Below are 25,079 nucleotides of genomic sequence, written 5' to 3'. Positions count from 1 at the left end.
TAAACAAAGTTGAACTATAAATCTAAATAATTTTGCATTACAAGTAATCAAAACTAAGCTGCAAAAAATTGTAATCAATTTTACATCATAAATATTACAAATTGTATGATTAATTTTTTTTATAAAGTGAAAACTTCGTGAATTAAAAGTTAAATTATTTTAATTTTAAATAGTTTAAAATTTCTTGGAAAGCTTCAAAGTTGTATTTTCAACTCATGAAACATCTACATGTTGTTTTACATTTATTCAAAATTTTAATTAGTTTTGAAATTTTTTTCAAACTTCTAAATATCTTTTGAAATGATTCTAATATTCTTTCTAAATTTTTTTTTAATCCTGTAAAATGGAAAATAATTTTGACAATTTTGGAAATTTTTTAAAATCTTTTAAAATATTTTCTTCAAATTATTCCTTCAAAATAAAAAGTCATTTTCAATTTGACTAGGAATTTTAATATAATGTTTTTCATTCTTTTAAAACCTTTCATAATTCTTAAAAAGCTTCTAAATTTTTTGTCTGAAATCTGCAAAAATCGATATTTTGTTTTAAATTAGGCCGTTGAGAATTTGCACAAAATTTAGGTACGAATAGCCGGATTTTGTTGGTAGACACTTCGCTTAAATTATTTTAAATCATTACAAATTTTGAATTAATTTTGGAATTTTTCAGACCTTCTAAATATCTCTTTAACCTAATCGAATTTGATATAGGAATTATAGATTTTAAATATTTATTATACATCAGAATTCAACAATTTTAGTTGTAAATTAAATTTTGTTCAAATACAACAATTAAAATTATAAAGTTCAATGATCAGTTTTTCGTTATGTTTTAAATATTTCATTTATAATTACCGATTTTAAATTAACAATAAAATATCTCTAAATAATCAGCAATTGTTATTTTTCTTGATTACAAAATTTTTAATTTGTTAAAAGCCTTTAATTATGAGTATACATTTTTAAAGTTATTTTAAAATTGAAAATAGTTTATAAAGTTCCAATCAGGCGTCTATATTTGTTTAACTACACTAAGAATTTTAAAATTGCAATTGAAGCAATTTAATTTTTAACGCTAAAATCCGGAAATTCCTCAATTTTGAACTGATTCCGAATCGTCTTGTAAAATCAATTATTATTCACTTGTTAACCCTAATTTTATAGTTTAATTTCAAAAATCATTATAATTTATATATACTTTTGATCAACTAAAAAGGTTTTTTATCCAAAATTGTCGATTTCAAACGCCAGCAATTTTGTATCTTTTAAGTCTTTAAAACTGTATTATTAAAATAAAAAATGTATGCTTAAAAATTAAAATCCAAAATGCAAAATTTTTAATTGAAAGATTTTCAAATTACGCAATGTAAACTGAATGATATCATAATTGAAAAAATAAAAATTCAACCGATTATTTAAAGAACTGTCGAAATCAAACTTAAAGAGAATTTTTTGTCTAAAAATTTGTCAAATAGCGGGTCAAAGCAATAAATTCACTGTTATTTCCCGGTTTTATTCAGTCGCATAAAATTCCCGGTCATTTTCCGGTTTCTCGGTCCAGTGGCCACCCTGCGATTGATATATTATATATCATATATCATATCATATATACGATGCAACGATCACGAATAAAATGGGGTTATTGTTTAAACACTTTATTAAAATTACATATCAGCTCAAGGGGGGTCCCAAATATAAAACACTTTTCGTAGAACATTAACCTTTGTTTAAAATTCATATTTTGTTGCTGATAAGGCAACTGAAATGTTTTTTGGATGAAAACTATTTTTTCTGAAAATTTGTCTTTTTGATTTAAAAGTTGCGTTGAAAAGTCAATTGAAATCATTTCGAATTGACAACTGTAATCTGGTGATTGTGAATTCTCTTTTGTTAAAGCTCCTTCAGATTTAACGAACTATACACTATGGTCAGCCCTATTATATCAGATCTATATTATATTTATTTCTGCACGTCGAGCTGGTACTACTTATTCAGATATTGCAAAATGTACCAATTTATTTTTCATGATTACTTTATTATTTGCTCCTTATTTTGAACTCATTTTTATTCTCAGCTACCATAAAAAATCTATTATGTCAATAAATTTATATTACTACCATTCATAATATGTATTGGTATTGAAACATTCGTTTTTTCTTGATATTGTTTTTTAAATTTAAAAAACAGTGCATCATATAAAAAAGCAATTTTGTGATCAAACATTTTATTGCAAATTGTGTCGTTTTTAAATAAATATAATTTGAATTTTTTCAATGTTATTTTTTAAAGATTTTTTATCAAAAATACGCATCCCGCAGCGTAAAGTGGCTCGAATAAAATTTGTAGATATAATTCAGGCGACAAATTTCATTAGTTAAAATGTTATTGTAGCTTGTGTCGTTTTTCCAAAAAAAAAATTTCGTTTCATTTTGAATGTATTCTTATAACAAAAATTTATTACAAATTTGTAGATCTTTTTTAAATGTACAATTTTTTCGTCTATGTGTTTCGTACCTTGCATCGTTTTTCCAAAGATTTGATTTTTGTACTTTTAATGTTATTTTTCATGATTAAACCAAAAACTACGCATTCTATAAAGAAATGATTGATAACCAATTTTTCGGCCTTTTTTGGGGAAACAAATTTTGCCTTTTTATTTTTTTCGTAGCTTGTTTAGTTTGCCTAAAAATGTAATTTTTCTAATTTTAATGCTGTTTTTTAGGAATAAAACAAAACCTAGGCATTTTATCAAAAAGTGAATAATAAAAAATTTGTATACCTTTTTTGAGTGCACAATTTTTATCCATTCATCTTTTGTCGTATCTTGCATTGTTTGACCGCAAAATGGAATTTCGGATTTTTCATTATTTTTTTGGTGCCATCAAAATTTTCAATTTTTTGTAAAAATGCAAAAAGTTGTTATAATAATCTTGTAGGGCTTTCAAAAAATAACGTTTTTCTTTTCCTGGCCAAAAAGGATGAATTCTGAACCAAAAATATAAAAGTTCTATGAACCAAACACATAAAAGATGAATTTCCAACAACGAAAAATATATTAATTTTCTACCAAAAGATGAATCTTCAATCCAAAAAGACGAATCTTATATCGAAAAATACGAATTTTCAACCAAAAATGGAATAGTTAAATTGTTAGTTTAAAAAATTATTTTCAACGAAAAAAACGAATCTTCAGTCCGTTTATTTTAACGAAAGAAAGGCTTTTAAAATTAAAAAAGACATTTGCATTTTCAACTCAATTTTCAACTAAAAACGTTCAGTTTTTATCTAAAAGTGGATAAGTTAAATATTTAGTTAAGAAAATGAATATTCAACTAAAAAACAAAAAATTCTCAACTCTCGACACCCTGAGTTTATGAACTTTATATGGAGTTTATTGACCAATGAGTTTTTCACCAAATAGTTTATTTTTCAACCAAAAAAAATTAATTTTGATCAAACAAGATTACTTTTCAACTCAAAATTTAATAGTAAAATTTTCATTAAAAAAATTGATTAAAAAAAGACGTTTTAATAAAATAGTTACCATAAATGAAATAGTTACATTTTCAGTTTAGAAAGACAATTTATAACTAAATAATTAAATTTTTAACAAAAAATATGAACTTCCATTCAGGAAGATTAATTTCCTACCTAAAAAATACGAATTTTCAAACTAAAAAGATAGATTTTCAAACCAAAATAGAATAGTTACACTCTTAGTTAAAAAAAAAATTTAACAAAATAATTAAATTTTTAACAAAAAATATGAATTTTCATTCACGAAGATTAAATTTCTACTTAAAAAAGACGAAATTTCAAACAAAAAAGATAGATTTTCAACCCAAAATTGAATTGTAACATTTTTACTTTAAAAAAACAATGTTTGATTTAATAATTCAATTTTTAACCAAAAAGATGAATTTTCTACCAAAAAAGACGACTTTTTACCCCAAAAAGATAAATTTTCAACCAAAAAGGAATATTTACATTCTTAGTTTACAAAAACAATGTTTGATTAAATAATTAAGTTTTGTACCAAACAGAAGAGTTTTCATTCACGAAGATTGATTTTCTATCTAAAAAAGACAAATTTTCAACCAAAAAAGATAAATTTTCAACATAGAATGAAATAGTTATATTTTCAGTTAAATAAATTATTTTTTAGGAAAAAAAATTCCAACAATATGTTAAAATGTTCAACCAAAGAGAAAGTTAGTTTTTTATAAAAAAAAAATTATTTTTCTATGAAAAAGACGAATTTTCAAGAATATATATAAGTTTCCAACTAAAAAGATACATTTTGAACCATATATACAATAATTAGATTTTTAGTTAAAAATAGTAGAATTTTACACAAAAAAGATCATTTTGAACCAAACGAGATGACTTTCTAACCAAATTATTGGGGTTTTAACCGAATAATTAGATTTTTAACAACAACAACAAATTCTAAACGAAAAATTTAATAGTAGACTTTTAAAGTTAAAAAATTAACTTTAATTTATTAATTTATTTTTCAATAAAAAAAATGAATTTTCTATCCAAATGGACGATTTTTTAACAAAAAATGAAATAATTCAATTTTTAGTTTAAAAAATTATTTTCAACAAAAGGAAACGAATTTTTAGTCTGTTCCATTTAAATAAAACAAGACATTTTTAAAATTGAAAAAGACGAATTCTCAACCAAAAATGGAGTAGTAAAATGTTCAGTTAAAAAAAAATAATATTCAATTTAAAAAAAAAAAAAACAATTTTTAGTCAGTTTAATTTAAATGAAACAAGAAATTTTTTTAATCAAACGAGAAGAATTTTCATCAAAAAATGGAATAGTTAAATATTGAGTTGAAAAAAATCATTTTTAACCAAAAGGAACAATATTTCCACAAAATTGTTCAATCTTAAATAAATAAAATAAATTTTAAACTAAAAAGGATCCATTTTTAGCCAAAAATAGATAAGTTAAATTTTTAGTTAAGAAAATTAATTTTTCACTAAAAATAGCAACGAATTTCAAACAGAATTGTTAAATCTTCAACCAAATAGTGGAATTATTAACCAAAAATGTAAAAGTAGACTTCTAAATTTAAAAGAATTAACTTTTAACCACAAAAGATAAATTTTTAATTCAAAGGGATGAATGTTTTTTGTTTAAAAAATTATTTTTCAAATTTTTTTTTAATTCGTTTAATCCAACTAAAAGAAGCAACTTTTAAAATCGAAAAAAAGAATTTTCAGCCAAAGATGAAAATGTTCAATTTTCCGTTCAAAAAATTAATTTTTAACTAAAAATTATCGATTTTTAACCAAAATATAATAGTAGACTATTGAATTAAAAATAATTAACTGTAAGGTGTAAATGAATTTTCAATCTAAAAAGACGAATTCTCTATCGAAAAGAACGAATTTTCAATCAGTTTAATTATTTAACTCAAAAATATCTTTAGATTCGAAAAAACACGAATTTTCATCCAATAATGGAATAGTTAAATTTTCAGTAAAAAAAAATAATTTTCAACTGAACAGGAACGAATTTTCAACAAAATAGTACAATTTTTGACCAAAAGAGATGAAAAATGATCAATTATTTCACTTAAAAAAAAGGAACTTGGAAATTTTTTGTTTATCTCTTCGAAGCTCTCCAAAATTTATTTTTAATATTACTTCGTATTAATTTCCAACTTTATTTAAATATTTATCATAATTTATTGCCTTAAAGACGTCTTTAAAATTGAACGATGTTTTAATTTTAATGAACTTGACCTATTTGATATTAAAATTCAAGAACCTCACTTGAATTTATGATGAAAAATTGATTCGGTTCTACCAATTATTGTTTACAGTTTCTAAATCAAGAACAAAAGTAGAACTTTTTGAATGAATGAATAAATAATTATTCAATCTACTTATATGTTTATACCCATTCCAATTTCCAGTCTCAACTATAGAGCCATCGAGAAATAAATTAAATCAGATTGCGCATGCCTGATGGACGAGTTAAGAGGCCAGGCTGCCCAACCCCGGCTGGAACAATAATATTTTGCCCTTTTATTTACTATCGCACAAATGTTTGACCTTTCTTGAAAAAGGAGTTTTTCAATAAATAAAAAAAAATCGGCTTTCCTCTTAGTAAACCGGTATTTTCCAATAAAACAATATTTAATTCTGAAAATGCATTAACAACAAGCGGACTTATTGATTCACATCGGATAGGACAACGACCACTGCTCAAACCTACTTTTGCAAGTATAAAATAATTTTTTCATTAAAAATTTATTCTTCAGCACCAATATTATTCAACATATTTTCTTTCTTGAGTATTTGTTTTTAAACAGCAGGTTTTTAAGGAACATAGTTATTTTAAGCCTTCTTGTGCAATTTTGTTGCACAATTTGGTTTTTTAATGTTTATGTTGATTTAGAAAATGTATTTTCAAATATATTAATGAATATCATATTTAAACAGCTTTCAGGATCTATTATTATTGACTGACATTCATTCATAATTAGTGCCAGAAGATTAATTTTCAAAGTCAAAATGAAGATGGGACTTTTGAAAAATTTTCTACACTTTTTCACCCTCAGACAGGGAACTTTGCTAATCGCAAAACTGCAATTGGTGAGTAAAGTGGAAACGCTTTACGATACATTTTTTATATCTGATTTTTATAGATGACGTGTCCTAATTTTTTTCTAAAATGAAATTAACATAGGAGAATTTTTCTTCAAAAAAAGGGAATTTACAAAAAGGGGAAATGTTTTTCTTTTAAAAATACAAGCGCAATAATAAAAAGTAAGTAAATGCAACAACTTTGTTAAGAAACCTTACATTTTATTAAATATTTATTATCTAAAATAATAGAAAGGAAAAACAAGCCAGTATTTTTGATGATTGATGAAATTGAATGACTTAAAAATACCAACAATTTACGACAAAAATACTAACATAACGCAACAAACAATTGTTCCAAATTGAAAATCTTGTTTAAAATTTAATGATTTTTATTTGAAATTGTTTTTGAAAAATTATGAACTTTCTTCGAAATCATGTAATTTTTTCTTAGAAATATCAAGAATGACAACAAAAAACACTAATGCAATATTCTTTAAAATCTAATGAGTTCTGTTTAAAAAGTTTAAAATAACATTAACATAAGTTAAGTTCACATAACCTGAAATTGTTTAAAAATGGTAAATCTTCATTCAAAAGATTTAAATCTTTATTTAAAACTGTTAGCTTGACCAACAATAATAGCACAAAATATTTTTCTCTTTTTTAAATCTAGCGTGTTTTAATGAAAAATATCGATTTGTGGCGTAAAACTCCAACTTCGTCTAAAATTGTGAAAAAAATTGCATCTTGGAAATACAGTTTTAAAAAAATTAAAAATACCAATTTCCGATAGAAAATCCTGTTCAAATTATAATGGTTTTCGTTTAAAAGGTTTAAAATATAAGTTAAGTTAACATAACCTGAAATTGTTCAAAAATGGTGAATCTTCATTTAAAAGATTTAAATCTTGATAGAAAACTGCTAGCTTGACCAACAATAATTGCATAAAATATTTTTCTCTTTTTTAAATCTAGCGTTTTTTATTGAAAAATACCTATTTCTACCATAAAACTCCAACTTAGCCTAAAATTGTGAAAAAGTTACACATATTTGAGATTATTTTTTTTTTTTTAATTAAAAATACCAATTTCCAATGAAAAACACTAACATAATCCAAAATTGTACAAATATTGTAAATCCTGTTTAAAATTATAGTGGTTATTGTTTTAAAATACTAATTTTTTCTGTAAAATGCTAACATAACCTAAAATTGTTAAAATTTTCAACTTCTTTTAAATCTAACGATTTTTTAAATAAAAATGTAAATTTCCGACGAAAAACACAATACGAAATTTCAATTTACAAGCTCGGACATGTTAAGACTTAGAATTTTTATTATTTTATACCAAAAAATCGTTGGATTTAAATATAATGATTTTTGTTGAAAAATACTAATTTTAGGTGAAACACTGCAACGTAACCTAAATTTGTTGCAGTTGTAAATATTCTTTTAAATATAAATCTTTTTTATGAAAAATATCAGTAATTTCAGACAAAAAACACTAACATAAAAGAAAATTGTCCAGGATTGTAATTTAAAAAAATCTAATTATTTTGGTTCAAACTAACGGATTGCCTGTGAAAAAGTTAATATAATCTAAAATTGTTCAAAAATAAAGCTTTCATTAAAATCTAATGATTTATGTTTAAAACGCTAACATAACCTAATATTGTTGAAAATTAACAATCTTGATGACGAATCTTCTTCATCAAAAGGCTCATTTCGGGAGAAAAAAATAACACAACTTAAATTTTTAAAATTTTGTCAAACTATATTTTTTTTCTTATTCAAAATAATAAAGTTTATTGTGTAAAACGCTGCCGTAACCTTAAATTATTAAAAATTATGATTTTTGAAATGTAATGTTTTTTAAAAATTAAAGATGTCAATTTCCGATAAAAAAAAACGATAAAAGGCCAACAAAGGTTAAGTGGTTAACAACAAAGGTTAATTTTGAATTTTTGAAATGTAATAATTTTTTAATAAGAAATATCCATATCCGCAGTGTAAGACATGTAAATCGCTAACATAACCTAACATTGTGCAAATTTGTGAATCTTCTTTAAGAATTTTGTTTTAAAACACTAATTATAACGGTAAAAGAACGAATGACTAAACTAATTAATACTAAATTAGTACTAAGCTAATTTTTTTAACTTTTTGAACTATAATAATTTTTCAATTAAAACAATAGGTTTTTTTTTGTAAAACGTTAACGTAAACTAAAATTAAAAAAAAAAAATAGGAAACTTTAAAATCTGATGATTTTTGTTTAAAAATTTCAAAATTTCCGGTAAAAACGATTACAAAACTGAAAAATTGAAATTGTTGGAAAACTTTTAATCCTTGAAATGTAATATTTTGTTATTAAAAATATCGATTTTCATTGTAAAATTCTAACGTAACCTAAAATTGTTTAAAATTAAAAAATTTTATAATGAATTTTGTTTAAAAATGCAAATTTTCAGTAAAAAAAACTTATAGGACTTAATTTTTTTTTAACTTCGATAAAAAAGAAGATTAAAAATCCGAAAAAGATAAATTGTTAAGCAATTTATAATCTTGGAAATGTATATTTGACGAATTTCGTTAAAAAAAAGGTTAAAATTTGAGACATTAAAAAAATTGTTTAAATTATATAATGATTTTTTATTTAAAACATCAGTTCTTTGTGTAAAACGCTAACGTAACCTAAAATTGTTAAGAAATTATGACCCTTTAAAATCTAATGATTTTGGTAAAAACAATTTGAATCTTTGAAATGTAATATTTTTTTTTAAATATCCATTTTCAGTGTAAAAGGCTAACATAATAATAAAATGTTTCAAATTGGGAATCTTAAAACTTTAGGATTTTAAATAAACTTTATTTAAAAAATACTAATTTCCAGCACAAATCTTAGCATAAAACATGTATGATATTTGGAATAATTTATTGAATAATTTAAAAGTTTCAAGATGACTGCGCAAGAGTATTTAAAAAGCACAAACATTTCTCAATTTGGATAAAGTTTTCTGAAATTTAAAATAAAAAAATCGACGATTACAATACATTTTAGAAGAGAAACCTAAACTTGAGTAATAAAAAAATATTTAAAATCAAAATTGTTTATTGAAATGTGGTTATTTGCATATTTGTCTGTTTTCAATAAATAGAATGAGTTTTTGTAAATAAAAATTGAATGACAATTAATGATTTTTGCCTCAAGCGAAAGAAAGAAGAAAAATATGCAAATAACTAAATTTATTTAACAATTATGTCCTCAACTTTTTTTAACTTTATAAATCCAGTTAACGATTAAGAAATTTTGAACTTTTTTGACCTGTTCAACCTAATTTCAAGTAAAGGAAATACAATCTAGTTTTAAAAACAATTAATTCTTGCTAGACTTTCGAGACACATTATTTCCTCACTTTTTTTTTGACAGAAAAATAAAATTTTATTTACAAATTAAACGTTATCATGATAAAAAAATCGCACTTATATATATATATATATATATATATATATATTTCTTATAATCAAAAATGAATTGTAGCTTTAAAAAAATGAAAAATCGACGAAATTCTGAAATATAGGGATTATAGGGGATTTCGAGAAAAATAGGACTTATGTTTATTTTTAGTTCTAGAAGACATAAAAATTATAGAAAGCAATTTTTTTTAATTACAGTTACTTTCTGGGTACATAATAATTTTCCTAGTCTTGGGTCTGGCCCATGTGACGGGAATCCAAGAAATGATTGTCAGAGACACCGAAGATGCTTTGGAGAGAGAAGCATTGGAAGAAATTACTTCAAAACGCCTAAATAGTCAACGAATGGAACTGGCACACCAAAAAGCTATGGGTGTGTAGTCCTATTTTGAAAAATTTATTTTTTAAACTGAAAAATCCAATGTAAATTAAATTAACGTTCATTCAAGTAAATTGAAAATAGTCTTACTAGTCGCATAAATTTTGGAATCCTTTAAAATCCATGAAATCTTAAATATTTTTTTAAATTCTGCGAATTTCCTAAATCTGGGAAAATCCCTAGAATTCCCTTGAAATTAAATTTGATTTCGTCCGTAAAGTTATCTGAAAGTCCGTTAAAAGCCCTACGAAATTATTTGATATCTCTTTAATTCCTTGAAATCTTTTAAAATTCCCTGAAATTTTTGATAGCACTTGAAATCCTTAGAAGTCCCTTGCAATTAAATTAAATTTATTCCCCAAAGTCCTTCAAAAATTCGTTAGAATGGATTGAAACCTTTGAAATATTATTCATATCTTTGAAAATTCTTACAAAATCCTTAATAATTTTGAAATTTTGTTAAACTACTTAGAATTTTATCGAATTCCTTGAAGCCTTTTAAATGAAATTGATATCCTTTATATAAAACTTCATTTAATGAATACTTTGAAATTCTTTGAAAACCCTCAGAAAATTTCAAATTTCATTAAATTTTTTAGAATCTTTTAGAATCGCTTGAAGCATCTTCAGTATAATTGATATCCTTAATTAAATAAATCCTTTGAAATGTTCTTAAATTCCTTCAGAAAAACCTAAAACATTTTAAACTTCTTTGCAATTTTTTGAAATTCTTTGAAAATACACAGAAAATTTGAAATTTCTTTAAATTGCTTAGAATCTTTTTGAATTTCTTGAAGCCTTTAAAAAATATTATTTATATCCCTAATATAATCCCTAATTTAATCAATACCTTGAAATTTTCTGAAATACTATGAAATTCTTTGAAAATCCTTAAAAATTTTAAATTTCCTTAAATTGCATAGAATCTTTTAGAATCCTTTCACGCCTCTTAAATTTAATTAAAATCCTTAATATATTAAATCTTTTGATATTTTCTGAAATCCTACGAGATTATTTAAAATCTCTTAATAATTTTGAAATTTCATTAAATTCTCGACATTTTTTTTAAATACCTAGGATTTTTTAAATCCTAGGAATTCTTTGAAAATATTTAGAATTTTTGAAGTTTCTTTGGATTTTTTAGAATCTTTTAAAATCGCTTGAAGCATCTTCAATATAATTGATATCCTTAATTTAATAAATCCTTTGAAATTTTCTTAAGTACCTTCAGAAAAACTTAAAACTTTTTAAAATCCTTTGCAATTTTTTGAAATCCTAGGAAATTTTTTAAAATCCCTTAATAATTTTGAAATTTCATTAAATTCCCGGCATTTTTTTAAAATCCTAGGAATTCTTTGAAAATATTTAGAAGTTTTAAAATTTCGTAAAATTTTGTTAGAATATTTTAGAATCCCTTGAAGCATCTTCAATATAATTGATATCTTTAATTTAATGAATTCTTTGAAATGTTCTTAAATTCCTTCAGAAAAACCTAAAACATTTTAAACTCCTTTGCAATTTTTTGAAATTCTTTGAAAATCCACAGAAAATTTGAAATTTCTTTAAATTGCTTAGAATCTTTTTGAATTTCTTGAAGTCTTTAAAAAATATTATTTATATCCCTAATATAATCCCTAATTTAATCAATACCTTGAAATTTTCTGAAATACTACGAAATTCTTTGAAAATCCTTAAAATTTTAAAATTTCCTTAAATTGCATAGAATCTTTTAGAATCCTTTCACGCCTCTTAAATTTAATTAAAATCCTTAATATATTAAATCTTATGATATTTTCTGAAATCCTACGAGATTATTTAAAATCCCTTAATAATTTTGAAATTTCATTAAATTCTCGGCATTTTTTTAAATACCTAGGATTTTTTTAAATCCTAGGAATTGTTTGAAAATATTTAGAAGTTTTAAAGTTTATTTAGATTTTTTAGAATCTTTTAGAATCACTTGAATCATCTTCAATATAATTGATATCCTTAATTTAATAAATCCTTTGAAATTTTCTTAAGTACCTTCAGAAAAACCTAAAACTTTTTAAAATCCTTTGCAATTTTTTTAAATGCTAGGAAATCCTTTGAAAATTCTCAGAAAATTGGAAGTTTCGTTAAATTGCTTAGAATCTTTTAGATCCCTTTGCAGTCTTCTGAAAATAATTGATATCCTTAAAACATGAAATCTTTTGAAATTTTCTGAAATACTACAAAATTCTTTGAAAATCCTTAGAAATTTGGAAATTTCCTTAAATTGCATAGAATCTTTTAGAATCCTTTTACACTTCTTAAATTTAATTAAAATCCTTAATTTATTAAATCTTTTGATATTTTCTGAAATTCTACGAGATTCTTTAAAATCCCTTAATAATTTTGAAATTTCATTAAATTCTCGGCATTTTTTTTAAATACCTTGGATTTTTTTAAATCCTAGGAATTCTTTGTAAATATTTAGAAGTTTTAAAATTTCGTAAAATTTTGTTAGAATATTTTAGAATCCCTTGAAGCATCTTCAATATAATGGATATCCTTAATTTAATGAATTCTTTGAAATGTTCTTAAATTCCTTCAGAAAAACCTAAAACTTTTTAAAGTCCTTTGCAATTTTTTGAAATTCTTTGAAAATCCACAGAAAATTTGAAATTTCTTTAAATTGCTTAGAATCTTTTTGAATTTCTTGAAGCCTTTAAAAAATATTATTTATATCCCTAATATAATCCCTAATTTAATCAATACTTTGAAATTTTCTGAAATACTACGAAATTCTTTGAAAATACTTAAAAAATTTGAAATTTCGTTAAATTTCTTAGAATCTTTGCCAATTCTTTGAAGCCTTTTAAATATAATTGATATCCTTAATTTAATAAATTCTTACAAATTTTCTGTAATATTACGAAAGTTTTTGAAAAACCTTAAAAAATTTGACATAAATTCCTTAGAATCGTTCAAAAGACCGTAAACTCTTTTCAAATTTATAAAATCCCTTAAACCTAAAGAAATTCGTAGTAATAAAAAAAAACAAAAAAAAACGAGGTAAATCATGGAAAGTTTTGAAATATGTAATATTATTCAGAATACCTTAAAAAAAATGATGTTCTTTAAATAGTTGAAATCTGCTGAAATTCGGCAAAATTAAAAAAAAACATGAAACTCTTAGAAATCCCTTGAAGGGTTTTTAAATGCCCTAAAAGCTTTAAAATCCCTTGAAATTCATAGAAATTACTTAAACATAATAAAAATTCTAGAATACTGTAGAAATAATCTAAATCTCCCGGAAGCCTTCCAATTTTCTTAAATCCCTTGTAATCTGTACACTTGTTGTCATTCTATAGAATCCTTTATTTTCTTTTGAAATCCTATGAATCCCTCAATAATATTAAATTTTTTTTTGAAATTCCGTGAAATTTTATGGAACCTTAAAAAATCATTTGAAATTGCCCAAAAATCTTTTTAATCAGTTGAAATAGTTTAAGAACCCCTAAAATTGGTAGACATTTTCTGAAATCCCTGGAAAGCTCGTAAATCTTTTCAAATGCGATGAATTTCTTAAAATCCTTTAAAATCTATATAAATTCTATGAAATCTTCTCATTTATTTTTAAATTCCTTTTAAATTAAATTAATTCTCTACAGTTCTCTAAAAATCCTTTGATATCCTTCGAAACCTTTTAGAAATCATGGATATCCTGAATACCTTTTTAAAACCCTTTGAAATTTTCTGAAATCCTATGAATCTTTCAAATTAAAAAAAATTCCGTGTAATTCCTTAAAATTTTGTATATGTCTTAAAAATCTTCTGAAATCATTTGAAATTCATACGAAATATTTTAATCCTTTGAAATCTCATGAAATTCCTCGATCTATTTTAAAATACACTCTATTTTTTAACATCCATTGCAATTTTTTAAATCTTTTTTTTAATTTGTCAAATCAGTTCAAAATATTAAAGACATCTTAAAATCTACTTCAATTTTGATATTATTAAAAACTCCTTGAAATGTTTTGAAATTCATTAAAATTTTTCAAATAAAAATATCGTGAATATTTTTTAAAATGCTTTGAAAATTTTTAAAATGCTTTGAAAATTTTTAAAATGCTTTAAAATTTTTTTTAATCATACTAAATTCTTTGAAACCCGTTAAAAATAGAATTCTCTTTGAATTGCTAGGCATCTTTTAAAATAAGCTTAATTCTTTAAAATCCTTTGAAATCCCTTAAAATCCCTTGAAATTGTCAACTCCCAAGTAATCACACAAAAATTAGTTAAATTCCTACAACATTTCTAAACCTTTCTTATCTTTCGAAATTTCGTAAAATATGATGAAATTTTTTGAAATACCGTAAAATTCCCAAAAAAACTTTTCATTTTTTTTTTAATCCCTTGAAACCTATAAAACTTAATTTTGAAATATAGAAATCTTTGAAATCTTCTGAGACAATATAAAATCCGTAGAAATACCTAGAAATCCTTTGAAATGCATTGAAATTAAAAATTTACTTTAAATTCTTTTCAAATCCCGCAAATTATCTTAAATTTTGTAATATCTATACAATTTCTTCGAAAACTTTGAAATCCTCTGAAATCAGATGAAACTTCGGGATGATCATTTTTTCGAATTTTCAAAATCCATAATGTGAAAAAATAACGAAAATAGGTTTATTCCCGAAAATTGAAGGCCCGAATTTTCAAATTTCCGAAAAAAGTAAATTCTTACATTTTCAAATCTTCGAATACAGTAAATTTTCGAATGATCAAATGCCCAAAAATAGTAAATTGCTGAATTTTCAAATTCTCGAAATTCGGGATATTTGCAAATTCCATAATAATTGACTATTTTCGGGAATTTAAAAATTTGGAAATTCACTAATTCCGGGAAAATTAAATTTCGAGAATGTACTATTTTAGAGAATGTCAAAATTTGGATTTCAAAATTTCGGGAATAAACATTTCCGGTATTTTTTCCCTTTGAATTCCTTTAAAAAAAAAAACCTTTTCAAATGTTCTATTTTTGAAATGGTGGAAATGTTAATTTATCCATTCAGTGAAAAAGTATGAAAATGTATTTAAAACCATTAGTGTCTATTTTTAATAGTTGCGTCGTTAAAAAAAGTATTATTTCAAAATATTCTATTCTTTCTTGATTCTTCGAGGTATATTTTTAAATTACGCTTTTCATAATTGCAGAGGAAATGTACTCAATGTACTTTGGTCTAGTGATGACAATAATCCACTTCATTACTTCGATACTTTTGCTTTATGGTGCTTTGATGGTAAAATTTAAAATTCTTTATACAAAACTTATTTTTCGATTCTCTCACAAATTGCCATTATCCACTTTTATATTAATTACATTTTTTTAGAGCAATCGATTTTTTATGGCTCCCTGGATGATGATGATGATGACAATCATCGCTTCTCTAATCATATCACTATTTATCGTCAGAACAGACGACTGTCCTTTAATTGCTCTCATGGGAGGAAAAGCCAACATTAGTGACCGTACGTATTCCAAACTTTAATTTAATAAATTTTTCATAAGGCAAATATTTTACTAAAGATAAAAAAATGGAAGGAAATCTAAATTTAGAAGCAATTAAGATTTTTATATATTTTAAATAATAATATTAATTATTAATAATATTGATAGTAAATATTAGAGTGAACAAACCCATAGATAAAAAAAACTATTTGAAAGGAATGATAAATTTTCATTAATTTCCATTTTAATTGAAAAATTAACGTCTTAAAACTGAAAATGTGTTAATTTGAAAAATTCAAAACTGAACTGCAATTTAAAGCTTTTAAAGTGGCACTCTTGATTTTTATACATTTAAATTTAAAGCTTAGAAAATGTTTAGTTTAGACATTTTTTATTCAATTGCTCAACGATTTACAATAAAAATTAAAAAATTTCAACCTCTTTTAATTCAGAAAAACAATTTATAACAAAAATTTCCTTTTTTCCAAGTCGGGAAGAACTTCAAAAATAAAAAAAATTCCACTTCCAATTTAGAAACAATTAAAATCAAAATTGCCTCCCTTCAAACTCGATAACAAACTTTTTAAAAAATGTTCCTCTTCCAATTCGAAAAAAATTAAATACCAAAATGTCTTCCTCTTCTTTTGAAATTAGAATGGTGAGATTCAAGGTATTTAAGATTGATAAAATATTTTAATAGGACTTAAAATTATTTAAACATTCAAAATTCAACGTTAAAATCTAAAAATTGTTTAATTTTGAACAAATTCAGAATAATTTTCTATAAAATGATTATTGCCGAATTTTCAGCACTCGAACAACAGTTCAGTTAAAAAATTTTTTTTTATTTTTACAGTTGATCGACCTGAAATGTTTTTTTTCACAAATTTTTCCATTTAGAGGCTTTGTTTTTTCAATTGTTTAAATTTTCAATTGTTTAAATTTTCAAAACTGAATTTTCAGAAAAAATTAAAAGTGATTCACGTTTTATTTTAAAACATTAATTTGAAACTTTGACGATACCGAAATTTATAGAAAAAGAGTCTGGAAAATTTTAAGACAATTTTTTTCATTTTGAAGGAGCTTACATTTTTTGGATAGCTGAATTATTCAAAAAGATATTCAAAAGTTTTTAAATTTCCTAAAAGATTTGAAAATAGTTAAAACCTTGAGAAGATCTAAACGAAAGTCCAATAAAATATAAATTTCTGAGGTTTGCGAACAAAGCAAGTTTTTGAAAAACTGAAATTTTTTAAGAAAGTTTCAAGAAAATAAAAAAAATGCTCATTTAAATGATTTTTATTTTTAAACAAATAATTTTTAGAGAAAATTGAAAAAGGTATCATAAAGTTTCAAATAATTTCCTAAAATTTCAGAAAATCAACCCGGAAGATTTTAAAGCGTTATTCTGAATTTTGAAGAATTCAATATTTGAAGATTTCAAAAAATTTAAAATAAAATTTGAAAAGATTTCAAGAGAATAAGATGTTTTTCTTAAAGAAGTTTTGGAAAAGTTTTAAAATAATTTAAAACATTTAGAAGAACATTGTTTAAAAGAGTAGATTTTTGCAGATAAAAAAGGAGCTTCTAAAGAATTTTGAAAGGTTTTAAGGAATAAAAAAAAGTGTTAAGAAATATTAAATTGCTTTTTAATTTAAAAACTTTATTTTCAAAGAAAATTCTAAACAATTTTAAAAGATTTTCGAAAATTGATAAAATATTTTAAAATTTTTTTCAAGCTTTCAAAAGTTTTAAATATGTTTTAAACTGACTCATATTTTTCCTCATATTTTGTACAGTTATGCACAAAAAAATAAAACTTTCAACACACCTGAAATCTTCAAATATATTTTTTTTAATTTTCTTAAGAATTTTAGAAAAATATATTAATATAACTTTAAAAAGAAACTAATTTATTATTTCTTTGGGCTTAGATCTCAGAATCGAATTTTAGGTTAAATCGAGGCTCAAAATTAAGTTTTCAAATAAATTTTACACTAAACTTCCCGAAAACTAAAATATAAAAATAAAATATTCCAAATCGAAAATTCCCAAAATGATCAAATTGCCGAAAAATAAAATATCCGATATTGCAAAATTATTTGTAATTATTAATAAATCATATTTAATCATTAAAAATACAATAATTAAATATTTTCATAAGAATTTTCTTTTAAACATTCAATGTACTTTTTAAAAATTATTGTTTGAATTAAAAATTGAAATAATTGAAGTGCAGTAATTAAAAAGAAAATTACTGTACACACTGTCGAGAAAACCAATTGCATTGAGATTTTTTTTCAATTATTGTTACTTTAAATTTAAATAATACTTTTTTAAAATACTTAAAACATTGTAAAAGAATTTTCTCGGATTAAAATATTTCATTATTGTATTTCTAATAAATAAATAATATTTATGCAAAACAATTTTTTTAATTATTGAAATTGATAGTCGGAAATCTTCTTGCCGAAATTTTTCAGTCCCCTAAGAATTTGTAAAATGTCCTATTAAAAAATAATTTCACTGTAATTTCCCGATTTTTCCTAGTTTCAAAAAATTCCCGGTTCCTCGTTTCAGTGGCCGCCCTGATTTTCTTCAAAATTCTTTCAAATTTCATTTTCGTTCCAGAATCAATTTCACATCTAATTTTCCTTTTTTTCAGGACTCTTTGTACTCTTTTGCGCAACTGTTTGCATGTACATGTGGTTGGTAGTTTACTCAACGTACAAAAGTCTTGAAATCAAGAAGGGAATAATTCACGAGGTACATGAGGCGAAAATAAAATATGCTCTCCCTATTTCTATGCACCAGGAGAAACACTCACATAAAAATAGCATTCCACAGCCATATGACGTTTAGGGTAGTCAAATTCACCTAACAATTGCAAATAAACGAAAAAAATCAACATTGAGCATCAATTGACGTGTTTGCGATTTCAACTCCAATGAAGGAATTATAAACTTCTGTTTCGATTATCTCATATCACGATACTTGTTTCTCGTAATTCCAAGTGAAGAAAATCCAAGAAGAACCCATTAGAAATGAAGTAAAACTAGAAATGAATTAGTGAATTTGCTGATTGTGATAAATTAATTAAGAGAATATCTTAGCGCTGTGAGTAAAAGCAAAAAAGAAGACTTGCAATAGTATATTTCGATAGGAGAGGCCAAATGGGCTTTTTGCTCACGGCGAGTGTGAAGCTTTTTGCTCACTGCGAGTGCAAAGCTGTTTGCTCATTGCGAGTGTGAAACTGTGCCTTCACTCTCATAGTGAGCAAACCGCCCGCGAGGCCTCGTGTATCATATTTTCCTTTATCAATTATTGTGCAAAACCTGAGATTATTAACCGTTTACAAACAACGAATATAACTTCACTAACCCATCTTGATTTAAAAAAAATTAATTGTTTACGACGCTAAATGACATTAATAGTAGAAATGGCGAGCAAAATGTTTGGGTAGCCATGGAGAGTATTTTGCTCACCATAGATAGAATTTTGCTCACCAGACATAATTTTGCTCATCGATGTTGGATATTTTTCTCACAGTCTTCGCACACTGTGCGGAATCGGCCATTTTTGTTGTCTATAAACAGTGAATAAACAAAGGTTTTGCATGAATGTGTAAAGAAAAAAAGAGATTTCTTTTATGTAGAGAGTTTCATTGGGTATCACAGCTTTATCAATGTTAAATCACGGAATAGACCGTATAAAAAACCGTATTATATATAAACTCGTAAACCTAAAATCAAATCAACTCGAAATAAAGATTAGTATATAATAGTGACGGAATATTAAATCCGTACATCGAAGATGGAAATAAGTTATTTATTTTTTAATAGATGTTATATTCAAGTAGAAAAACTGAATAGTTTTTTGAAATTTAAGATATGTCCGAGAAACTTGTAAAATATGCCTAAGTAAAAAAGCATGATGAATTGTACTTTATATTTCAGAAAACCAAACATTTCTGTGAAATTACAATCTTGCTATTTAATGACGATGTTCAATATCCAAAAATAAAAAAAAATGGATAAGATTATTAAACTTAAAGAAATTTACGCCTGAAATTTTGTGAATTTTTCTCACCTACCCCTCTCTAATTTCGTAAGTTGCGGAAATTTAATCGTTTTTTAAAAGCCAAAAATTTCGTATATTTTCAACAGATGACAAACATTCCATGAAACAGTTTTTAGAGGTATATAAAGTTTTTTAACAAACACTGCGACACTCTGAAGTACAATTCCCAAATTCGTGTGATGAAGCAAATTTCGACCCACATTCGATAATAGAGGAGGGGGAAAAAATTGGAAATAAAAAATAGCCTAGCTCTGAAATTTTTCGGGATATCATTTTGCCGATTTTTCAGAGTTCCGAATATGAAACAATACTCAAGAAATAATTAATAAAAAATAAAATTTCCGAAAAATAAAAATAACTGAAATTTAAAAATTCCTACAGAAAATAAATTTCCGAAAAAGTTAAAATTTTTTTCTTTCATTCTTGATTTTAGCTTGTTTTAATTTTTTTCCTTATTTAAAATTCTTAAAATAATAAATTAATGAATTTTTAAATTCCTGAAAACAGTAAATGGCCGAATTTTCAAATTACCTAAACAAAAGATTTAATATTATAGTTAATACTATAACCGAAAATAAATTATTAAATTTTTTTTGCTAGAAGTTGCAAATTCGGTAAATCACTGTTTTTTTGGAATTTAAAAATTTCGGGTAAGAACATTTTTGGCAGTAATTTTATTTTTAGGGATTTTTCAGTCATCTTTTTTTTTATGTAAATTTTTAATACGATACATTTTCTTTGGTGCGATTGAAAACTCCCGAAAAATAAAATTCCCGACACTGTAAAATTCTCGAGTATTAAAATTCGCGAATAATAAAATTTTTGAAAAATAAAAATACCGAATTTAAAAATTTTCGAAATATAAAATTCTCGACCAAATAAAATTGTCAAAAAATAAAAATAACGAATTGGAAAATTCCCGAATAATAAAATTCAGGGCAGTTAATATTGTTATCGAATCGGAAAATTCCCAAATAACAAAATTGCCGAAAAATAAAAATTCCGGATTAAAGAATCCCCGAATATTAAAATTTGCGAATAATAAAATGGTCGAAAAATAAAAATACCGAATTGTAAAATTCCCGAAAAATAAAATGCCCGGAAGAAAAATGCCGCCTTGTAAAATATCTGAATTGGAAAATTCCCGAAATTAAACATTAAAAATAATTATAATAATAAATAAATATTATAATTATAATAAATAAAATATAATTACAACAAAATTGTAATTGAATTCAATATTCAGAAATTTTCCAAATCAATATTTTTATTCTTCGGCGATTTTATTTTTCGCGAATTTTATCATTCTGGAATTTTACAGTCAGAAATGTTATTTTTTGGGATCTTTCAGTCGTCCCGTTTCTTTAGGCTCAACAAATTTTTAGAATAGTTTGCAAAGTTTTAAAAATGATATTACTTTTTTGAGGTTTTTGAAAATTGGGCATAGTATGCAGTATCACCGAATTGCAAATTTTTAAAACTATTTTTAAATAATATACTAAAATAAATACTTTACATTTTTTATTTGTTATAAAGGACGCAAAATCAAAACTTCCGAAAAAAATAATAACCGAAACAGAAATTTCTCGAAAAGGAAAATTCCTTAAAGAAAAGATAAAACTACCCAAAACGTTTTTTTCATCATTTTTTTTTAATTCGACAATTTATAATTTCGGGCATTTTCTATTTTGAATATTTTCTTTTTCGGGAATTTTACAATGTCGGGATACTTATTTTACATTTTTCAGTTGTCAAAAAAAAAATGTACAACATTTTGGCAATTAAAATGGCTAGAAGCCAAATTAAATTAAAATTCTAAAATTCCTAATAGATTTTTTCAAAAATGAATATATTAATTTTATTTCTAATTATTTCATAAACCCATTTTTTTAAATCTTGCAAGATTTCAATATTTTTGTTTGATTGCAATCTTTATAAAATACTCAATTTTACAAATTCTCGGAAGATTTGGATATTTTCTTTTTTTAAAGGAAGAAATCTCATTTTTATAAACCCTAAAAAAGGAAAATAATAAATGAAATGAAGAGTAAAGATTTTCTCAAATATCCCTATTTTTTGTTGTTTGTAATTTTTATAAAATACTCAATTTTGAAAAATCTCGTAAGATTTGGATATTTTTCTTTTTTCTGAGGAAAAAATCTCATTTTTATAAAACTTAAAAAAAATGTTAAAAGTTTTAAAAACTATTTTAATTTTTGTTTGAGAATATATAGAAATTTTTTGGTACTCAAAATTTACTTAAAGAAAATGTTCAAGAATTTAGCATTTAAAATTAAATCCCGAATTAAATAAAGGTTAAAAAATTCTTAATAGAATTTTTCAAAAATAACCATATTAATTTACTTAAATATCGATAATATTATTTTAAATCTTTATAAAATACTTAATTTTAAAAATTCTCGTAAGATTTGGATATTTTTCTATTTTTGAAGAAGAAATCTCATTTTTAAAAACCTTAAAAAAAATTTTTAATCTTTGAAAACTTTCCTAATTTTTTTTTTAGAATATATAGCAATTTCCTAGTATTAAAAATTTATCAAAGAAAATAGAAGATTTCAGCAATTAAAATTAATAAATTCTGAATTGAATGAAGATTATAAATTTTGTAATTCTCAGAATCTTGTAAGGTTTAAATATTTTTAGTTTTATAGAACAAAATAAAAACCTACAAATCGTTAACAAATTTCTGAGCATGTAAAAACTTTCACATACTCAAAATTTACCTAAAAAAAAATTGCACACGATTTTCGCATTTAAAACAAAAATTAAATACCGAATTAAATGAAGATTAAAAAAATCGGTAATAATAATTTTTTGTCATCTATTTAATAAGTCTGACTTTAAAAAACCTTTTCTGTTTTTACATACAGGAAAAAAAATTAATTTAAGCTGTAATAAACGTTATAAAATTTTGTCCAGAAAATTTTCGATTGTCCTTAATTCTCGGACAATCAAGCAAAATTTCAAAAAATTTATTATTTCCCTGCTGTTTATGATTTCCAATTTTTTTCGACCCACCCTATTGGATAGGGGTATCAATTCTGGATACCAAATTTGTAAAATATCAAATAAATAGTGCTGGGAATCCTAGACAAGAACGCAATTCCCAATTATGTCTTTAATGCTATAAAGAATCTTGAAAAAAAATTTTCACTTCCGTCTATGTGACGGAAACTTATAATTCCTCTGTGATGTAAATTCTATAATATCATACGCATGATACTGTAAATATGTATGCAATATTTTGAAAAGTAGATTTAGATAAAAAAATTCTCGCAATATTTGACATAAAACCCGTTTTTCAGCGACTTCTAGAAGCATTTCATAAAGTCTTTAAAATTAACTAACAATAATAAAATAATTAGAGTACGAAATACAGTTAGAAACTCTAACTCTATATTTATAATAAATTATGCAAAACAATTGTCACTCTGTCAAATTTTTCCTCTCTCCACACGCCCTACAACGACCACAGCGCCACCTGGCATTAATTTTAATGAAAAATATTATGCTCAGATCTAAAATGAATTAAATATCAAATTTTTGATTGATATTGAATCGAAATAGAAATTTCTTTCCAATAGTTCCAAACTGGTGGCGCTGTAAGTCACTGAACATCAACAAATATCGACAGAGATGGCGCTAGCAGTCTAGACTTGCTTTGGCGACATTCAAGCTTCGAATGCGGCAAAATTTTTCTCTTGGTGAGTCATCCAGAGTCACAGTTATACTGTTATCTGATCTCAAATTCGTGGATCTGCGATTGAGATTCAATCCCTTTTCTTTGGGCTTGCGCGACGATCAAGTAATCTTATCCTAGTTTCGGTGCAACTGGACTACTTTTCTCAGATTTCGGGGAAACACTGAGTTGTTTTTGTAGTGCAGTTGAAGCGAGCTTCGCAATTGGGAGTAAATTCCTCCTCTTGGAAATTTCTCAAGTCACATTTTGTCATCAGTCATCTCTAGAAATTGAGCGTATAAGTCTCTAGTGCACTCGCCCTTGTTGTTGAACACAAATTTGTAGTAACTACCGTCTGCGCATATAACTTTGGAAAATAATTTTACGATTATTGCATTGCATGATACAAATTTAGGACGTGGCAGGCTTCGGAGTTCTAGATGGCTCCGAGGAGACACTCGAATTATATCAATTATAAAATTAATTTTATAGGATTATTTTTTTAAATATTACAAAAACTTTTGAACCCACTAAATATTTTTTTTAAATTATTGAAATTTTTCTGAAAATTTCCCGCTGAGGAATCACTAAAATAATATAAATTATAACATTAATTTATAGAATTATTTTTAAAAATATTTATTTAAGACTTTTAAACCTGCTAACTATTGTTTTTTCCTAATTATTGAAATTTTTCTAAAAAATTTTCCTTCGAGGAGTCACTAGAAATATTTTTATAGAATTATATAAATTGTAGAATTATTTTTATAGAATTGCCTTTTTAAATCATTCAAAAACTTTTGAACCTGCTACATTTTTTTTTAATTATGCAAATTTTTCTGAAAATTTTCCTCTGAAGAGACAATAAAATTATATCAATTATAAAATTACTTTTATAGAATTATTTTTTTTAAATTTCAAAAACTTTTGAACCTGCTAAATAAATAAATATATATATATATATATATTTAATTATTGAAATTTTTTCCGAAAATTTTTCCTATGAGGAGTCACTATAATTATTTTTATAGAATTACTTTTTTAAATCTTTCAAAAACTTTTGAACCCACTAAATATTTTTTTAAATTGAAATTTTTCTGAAAATTTCCCGCTGAGGAATCACTAAAATAATATAAATTATAACATTAATTTATAGAATTATTTAAAAAAATATTTATTTAAGACTTTTAAACCTGCTAACTATTGTTTTTTCCTAATTATTGAAATTTTTCTAAAAAATTTTCTTTCGACGAGTCACTAGAAATATTTTTATAGAATTATATAAATTGTAGAATTATTTTTATAGAATTGCCTTTTTAAATCATTCAAAAACTTTTGAACCTGCTACATTTT

The 25,079-nt window shown here is 24.0% G+C and overlaps 2 protein-coding genes across 3 annotated transcripts in view; one reads left to right on the top strand and one right to left on the bottom strand.

Moving 5' to 3' along the window:
- Nucleotides 1-6,002: 6,002 nt before the first annotated feature.
- On the top strand, nt 6,003-20,011 carry LOC117170191. 2 transcript variants are annotated; one of them, XM_033356781.1, is made up of 6 exons: nt 6,003-6,240; nt 6,464-6,616; nt 10,284-10,458; nt 15,652-15,737; nt 15,828-15,966; nt 18,612-20,011. In XM_033356781.1, exons 2-6 carry the CDS (start codon nt 6,536-6,538, stop codon nt 18,806-18,808), a joined length of 678 nt encoding a protein of 225 aa, XP_033212672.1. In that variant the 5' UTR covers nt 6,003-6,240; nt 6,464-6,535; the 3' UTR covers nt 18,809-20,011. The 2 variants fall into 2 exon arrangements, with proteins under 2 accessions (XP_033212672.1, XP_033212671.1); XM_033356780.1 differs by having other exon boundaries at nt 6,003-6,244.
- A 2,889-nt stretch (nt 20,012-22,900) lies between these two features.
- The window catches only part of LOC117169161 (WD repeat domain phosphoinositide-interacting protein 3), a 28,947-nt gene continuing 26,768 nt past the window's right edge, over nt 22,901-25,079 (bottom strand). Inside the window, exon 6 of the mRNA XM_033355375.1 lies at nt 22,901-24,093. Coding sequence (XP_033211266.1) covers nt 23,987-24,093 — 107 coding nt within the window. The 3' untranslated portion in view covers nt 22,901-23,986. The remainder of the gene's footprint in view (nt 24,094-25,079) is intronic.

The sequence above is a fragment of the Belonocnema kinseyi genome, chromosome 3 (genome assembly GCF_010883055.1).
Source record: "Belonocnema kinseyi isolate 2016_QV_RU_SX_M_011 chromosome 3, B_treatae_v1, whole genome shotgun sequence".
NCBI lineage: Eukaryota > Metazoa > Arthropoda > Insecta > Hymenoptera > Cynipidae > Belonocnema > Belonocnema kinseyi.
Note: the sequence above shows the minus strand (reverse complement) of the source record. Positions and strands in the feature narration are given on the sequence as shown.

What these genes read in the sequence shown, in the direction of transcription:
- LOC117170191 (XM_033356781.1), top strand. Translation starts at nt 6,536, where the DNA reads ATGAAGATGGGACTTTTGAAAAATTTTCTACACTTTTTCACCCTCAGA. An exon ending in GGCACACCAAAAAGCTATGG is followed by an intron (nt 10,459 to 15,651) that starts GTGTGTAGTCCT and finishes TCATAATTGCAG; the next exon opens with AGGAAATGTACTCAATGTAC. An exon ending in TGCTTTATGGTGCTTTGATG is followed by an intron (nt 15,738 to 15,827) that starts GTAAAATTTAAA and finishes ACATTTTTTTAG; the next exon opens with AGCAATCGATTTTTTATGGC.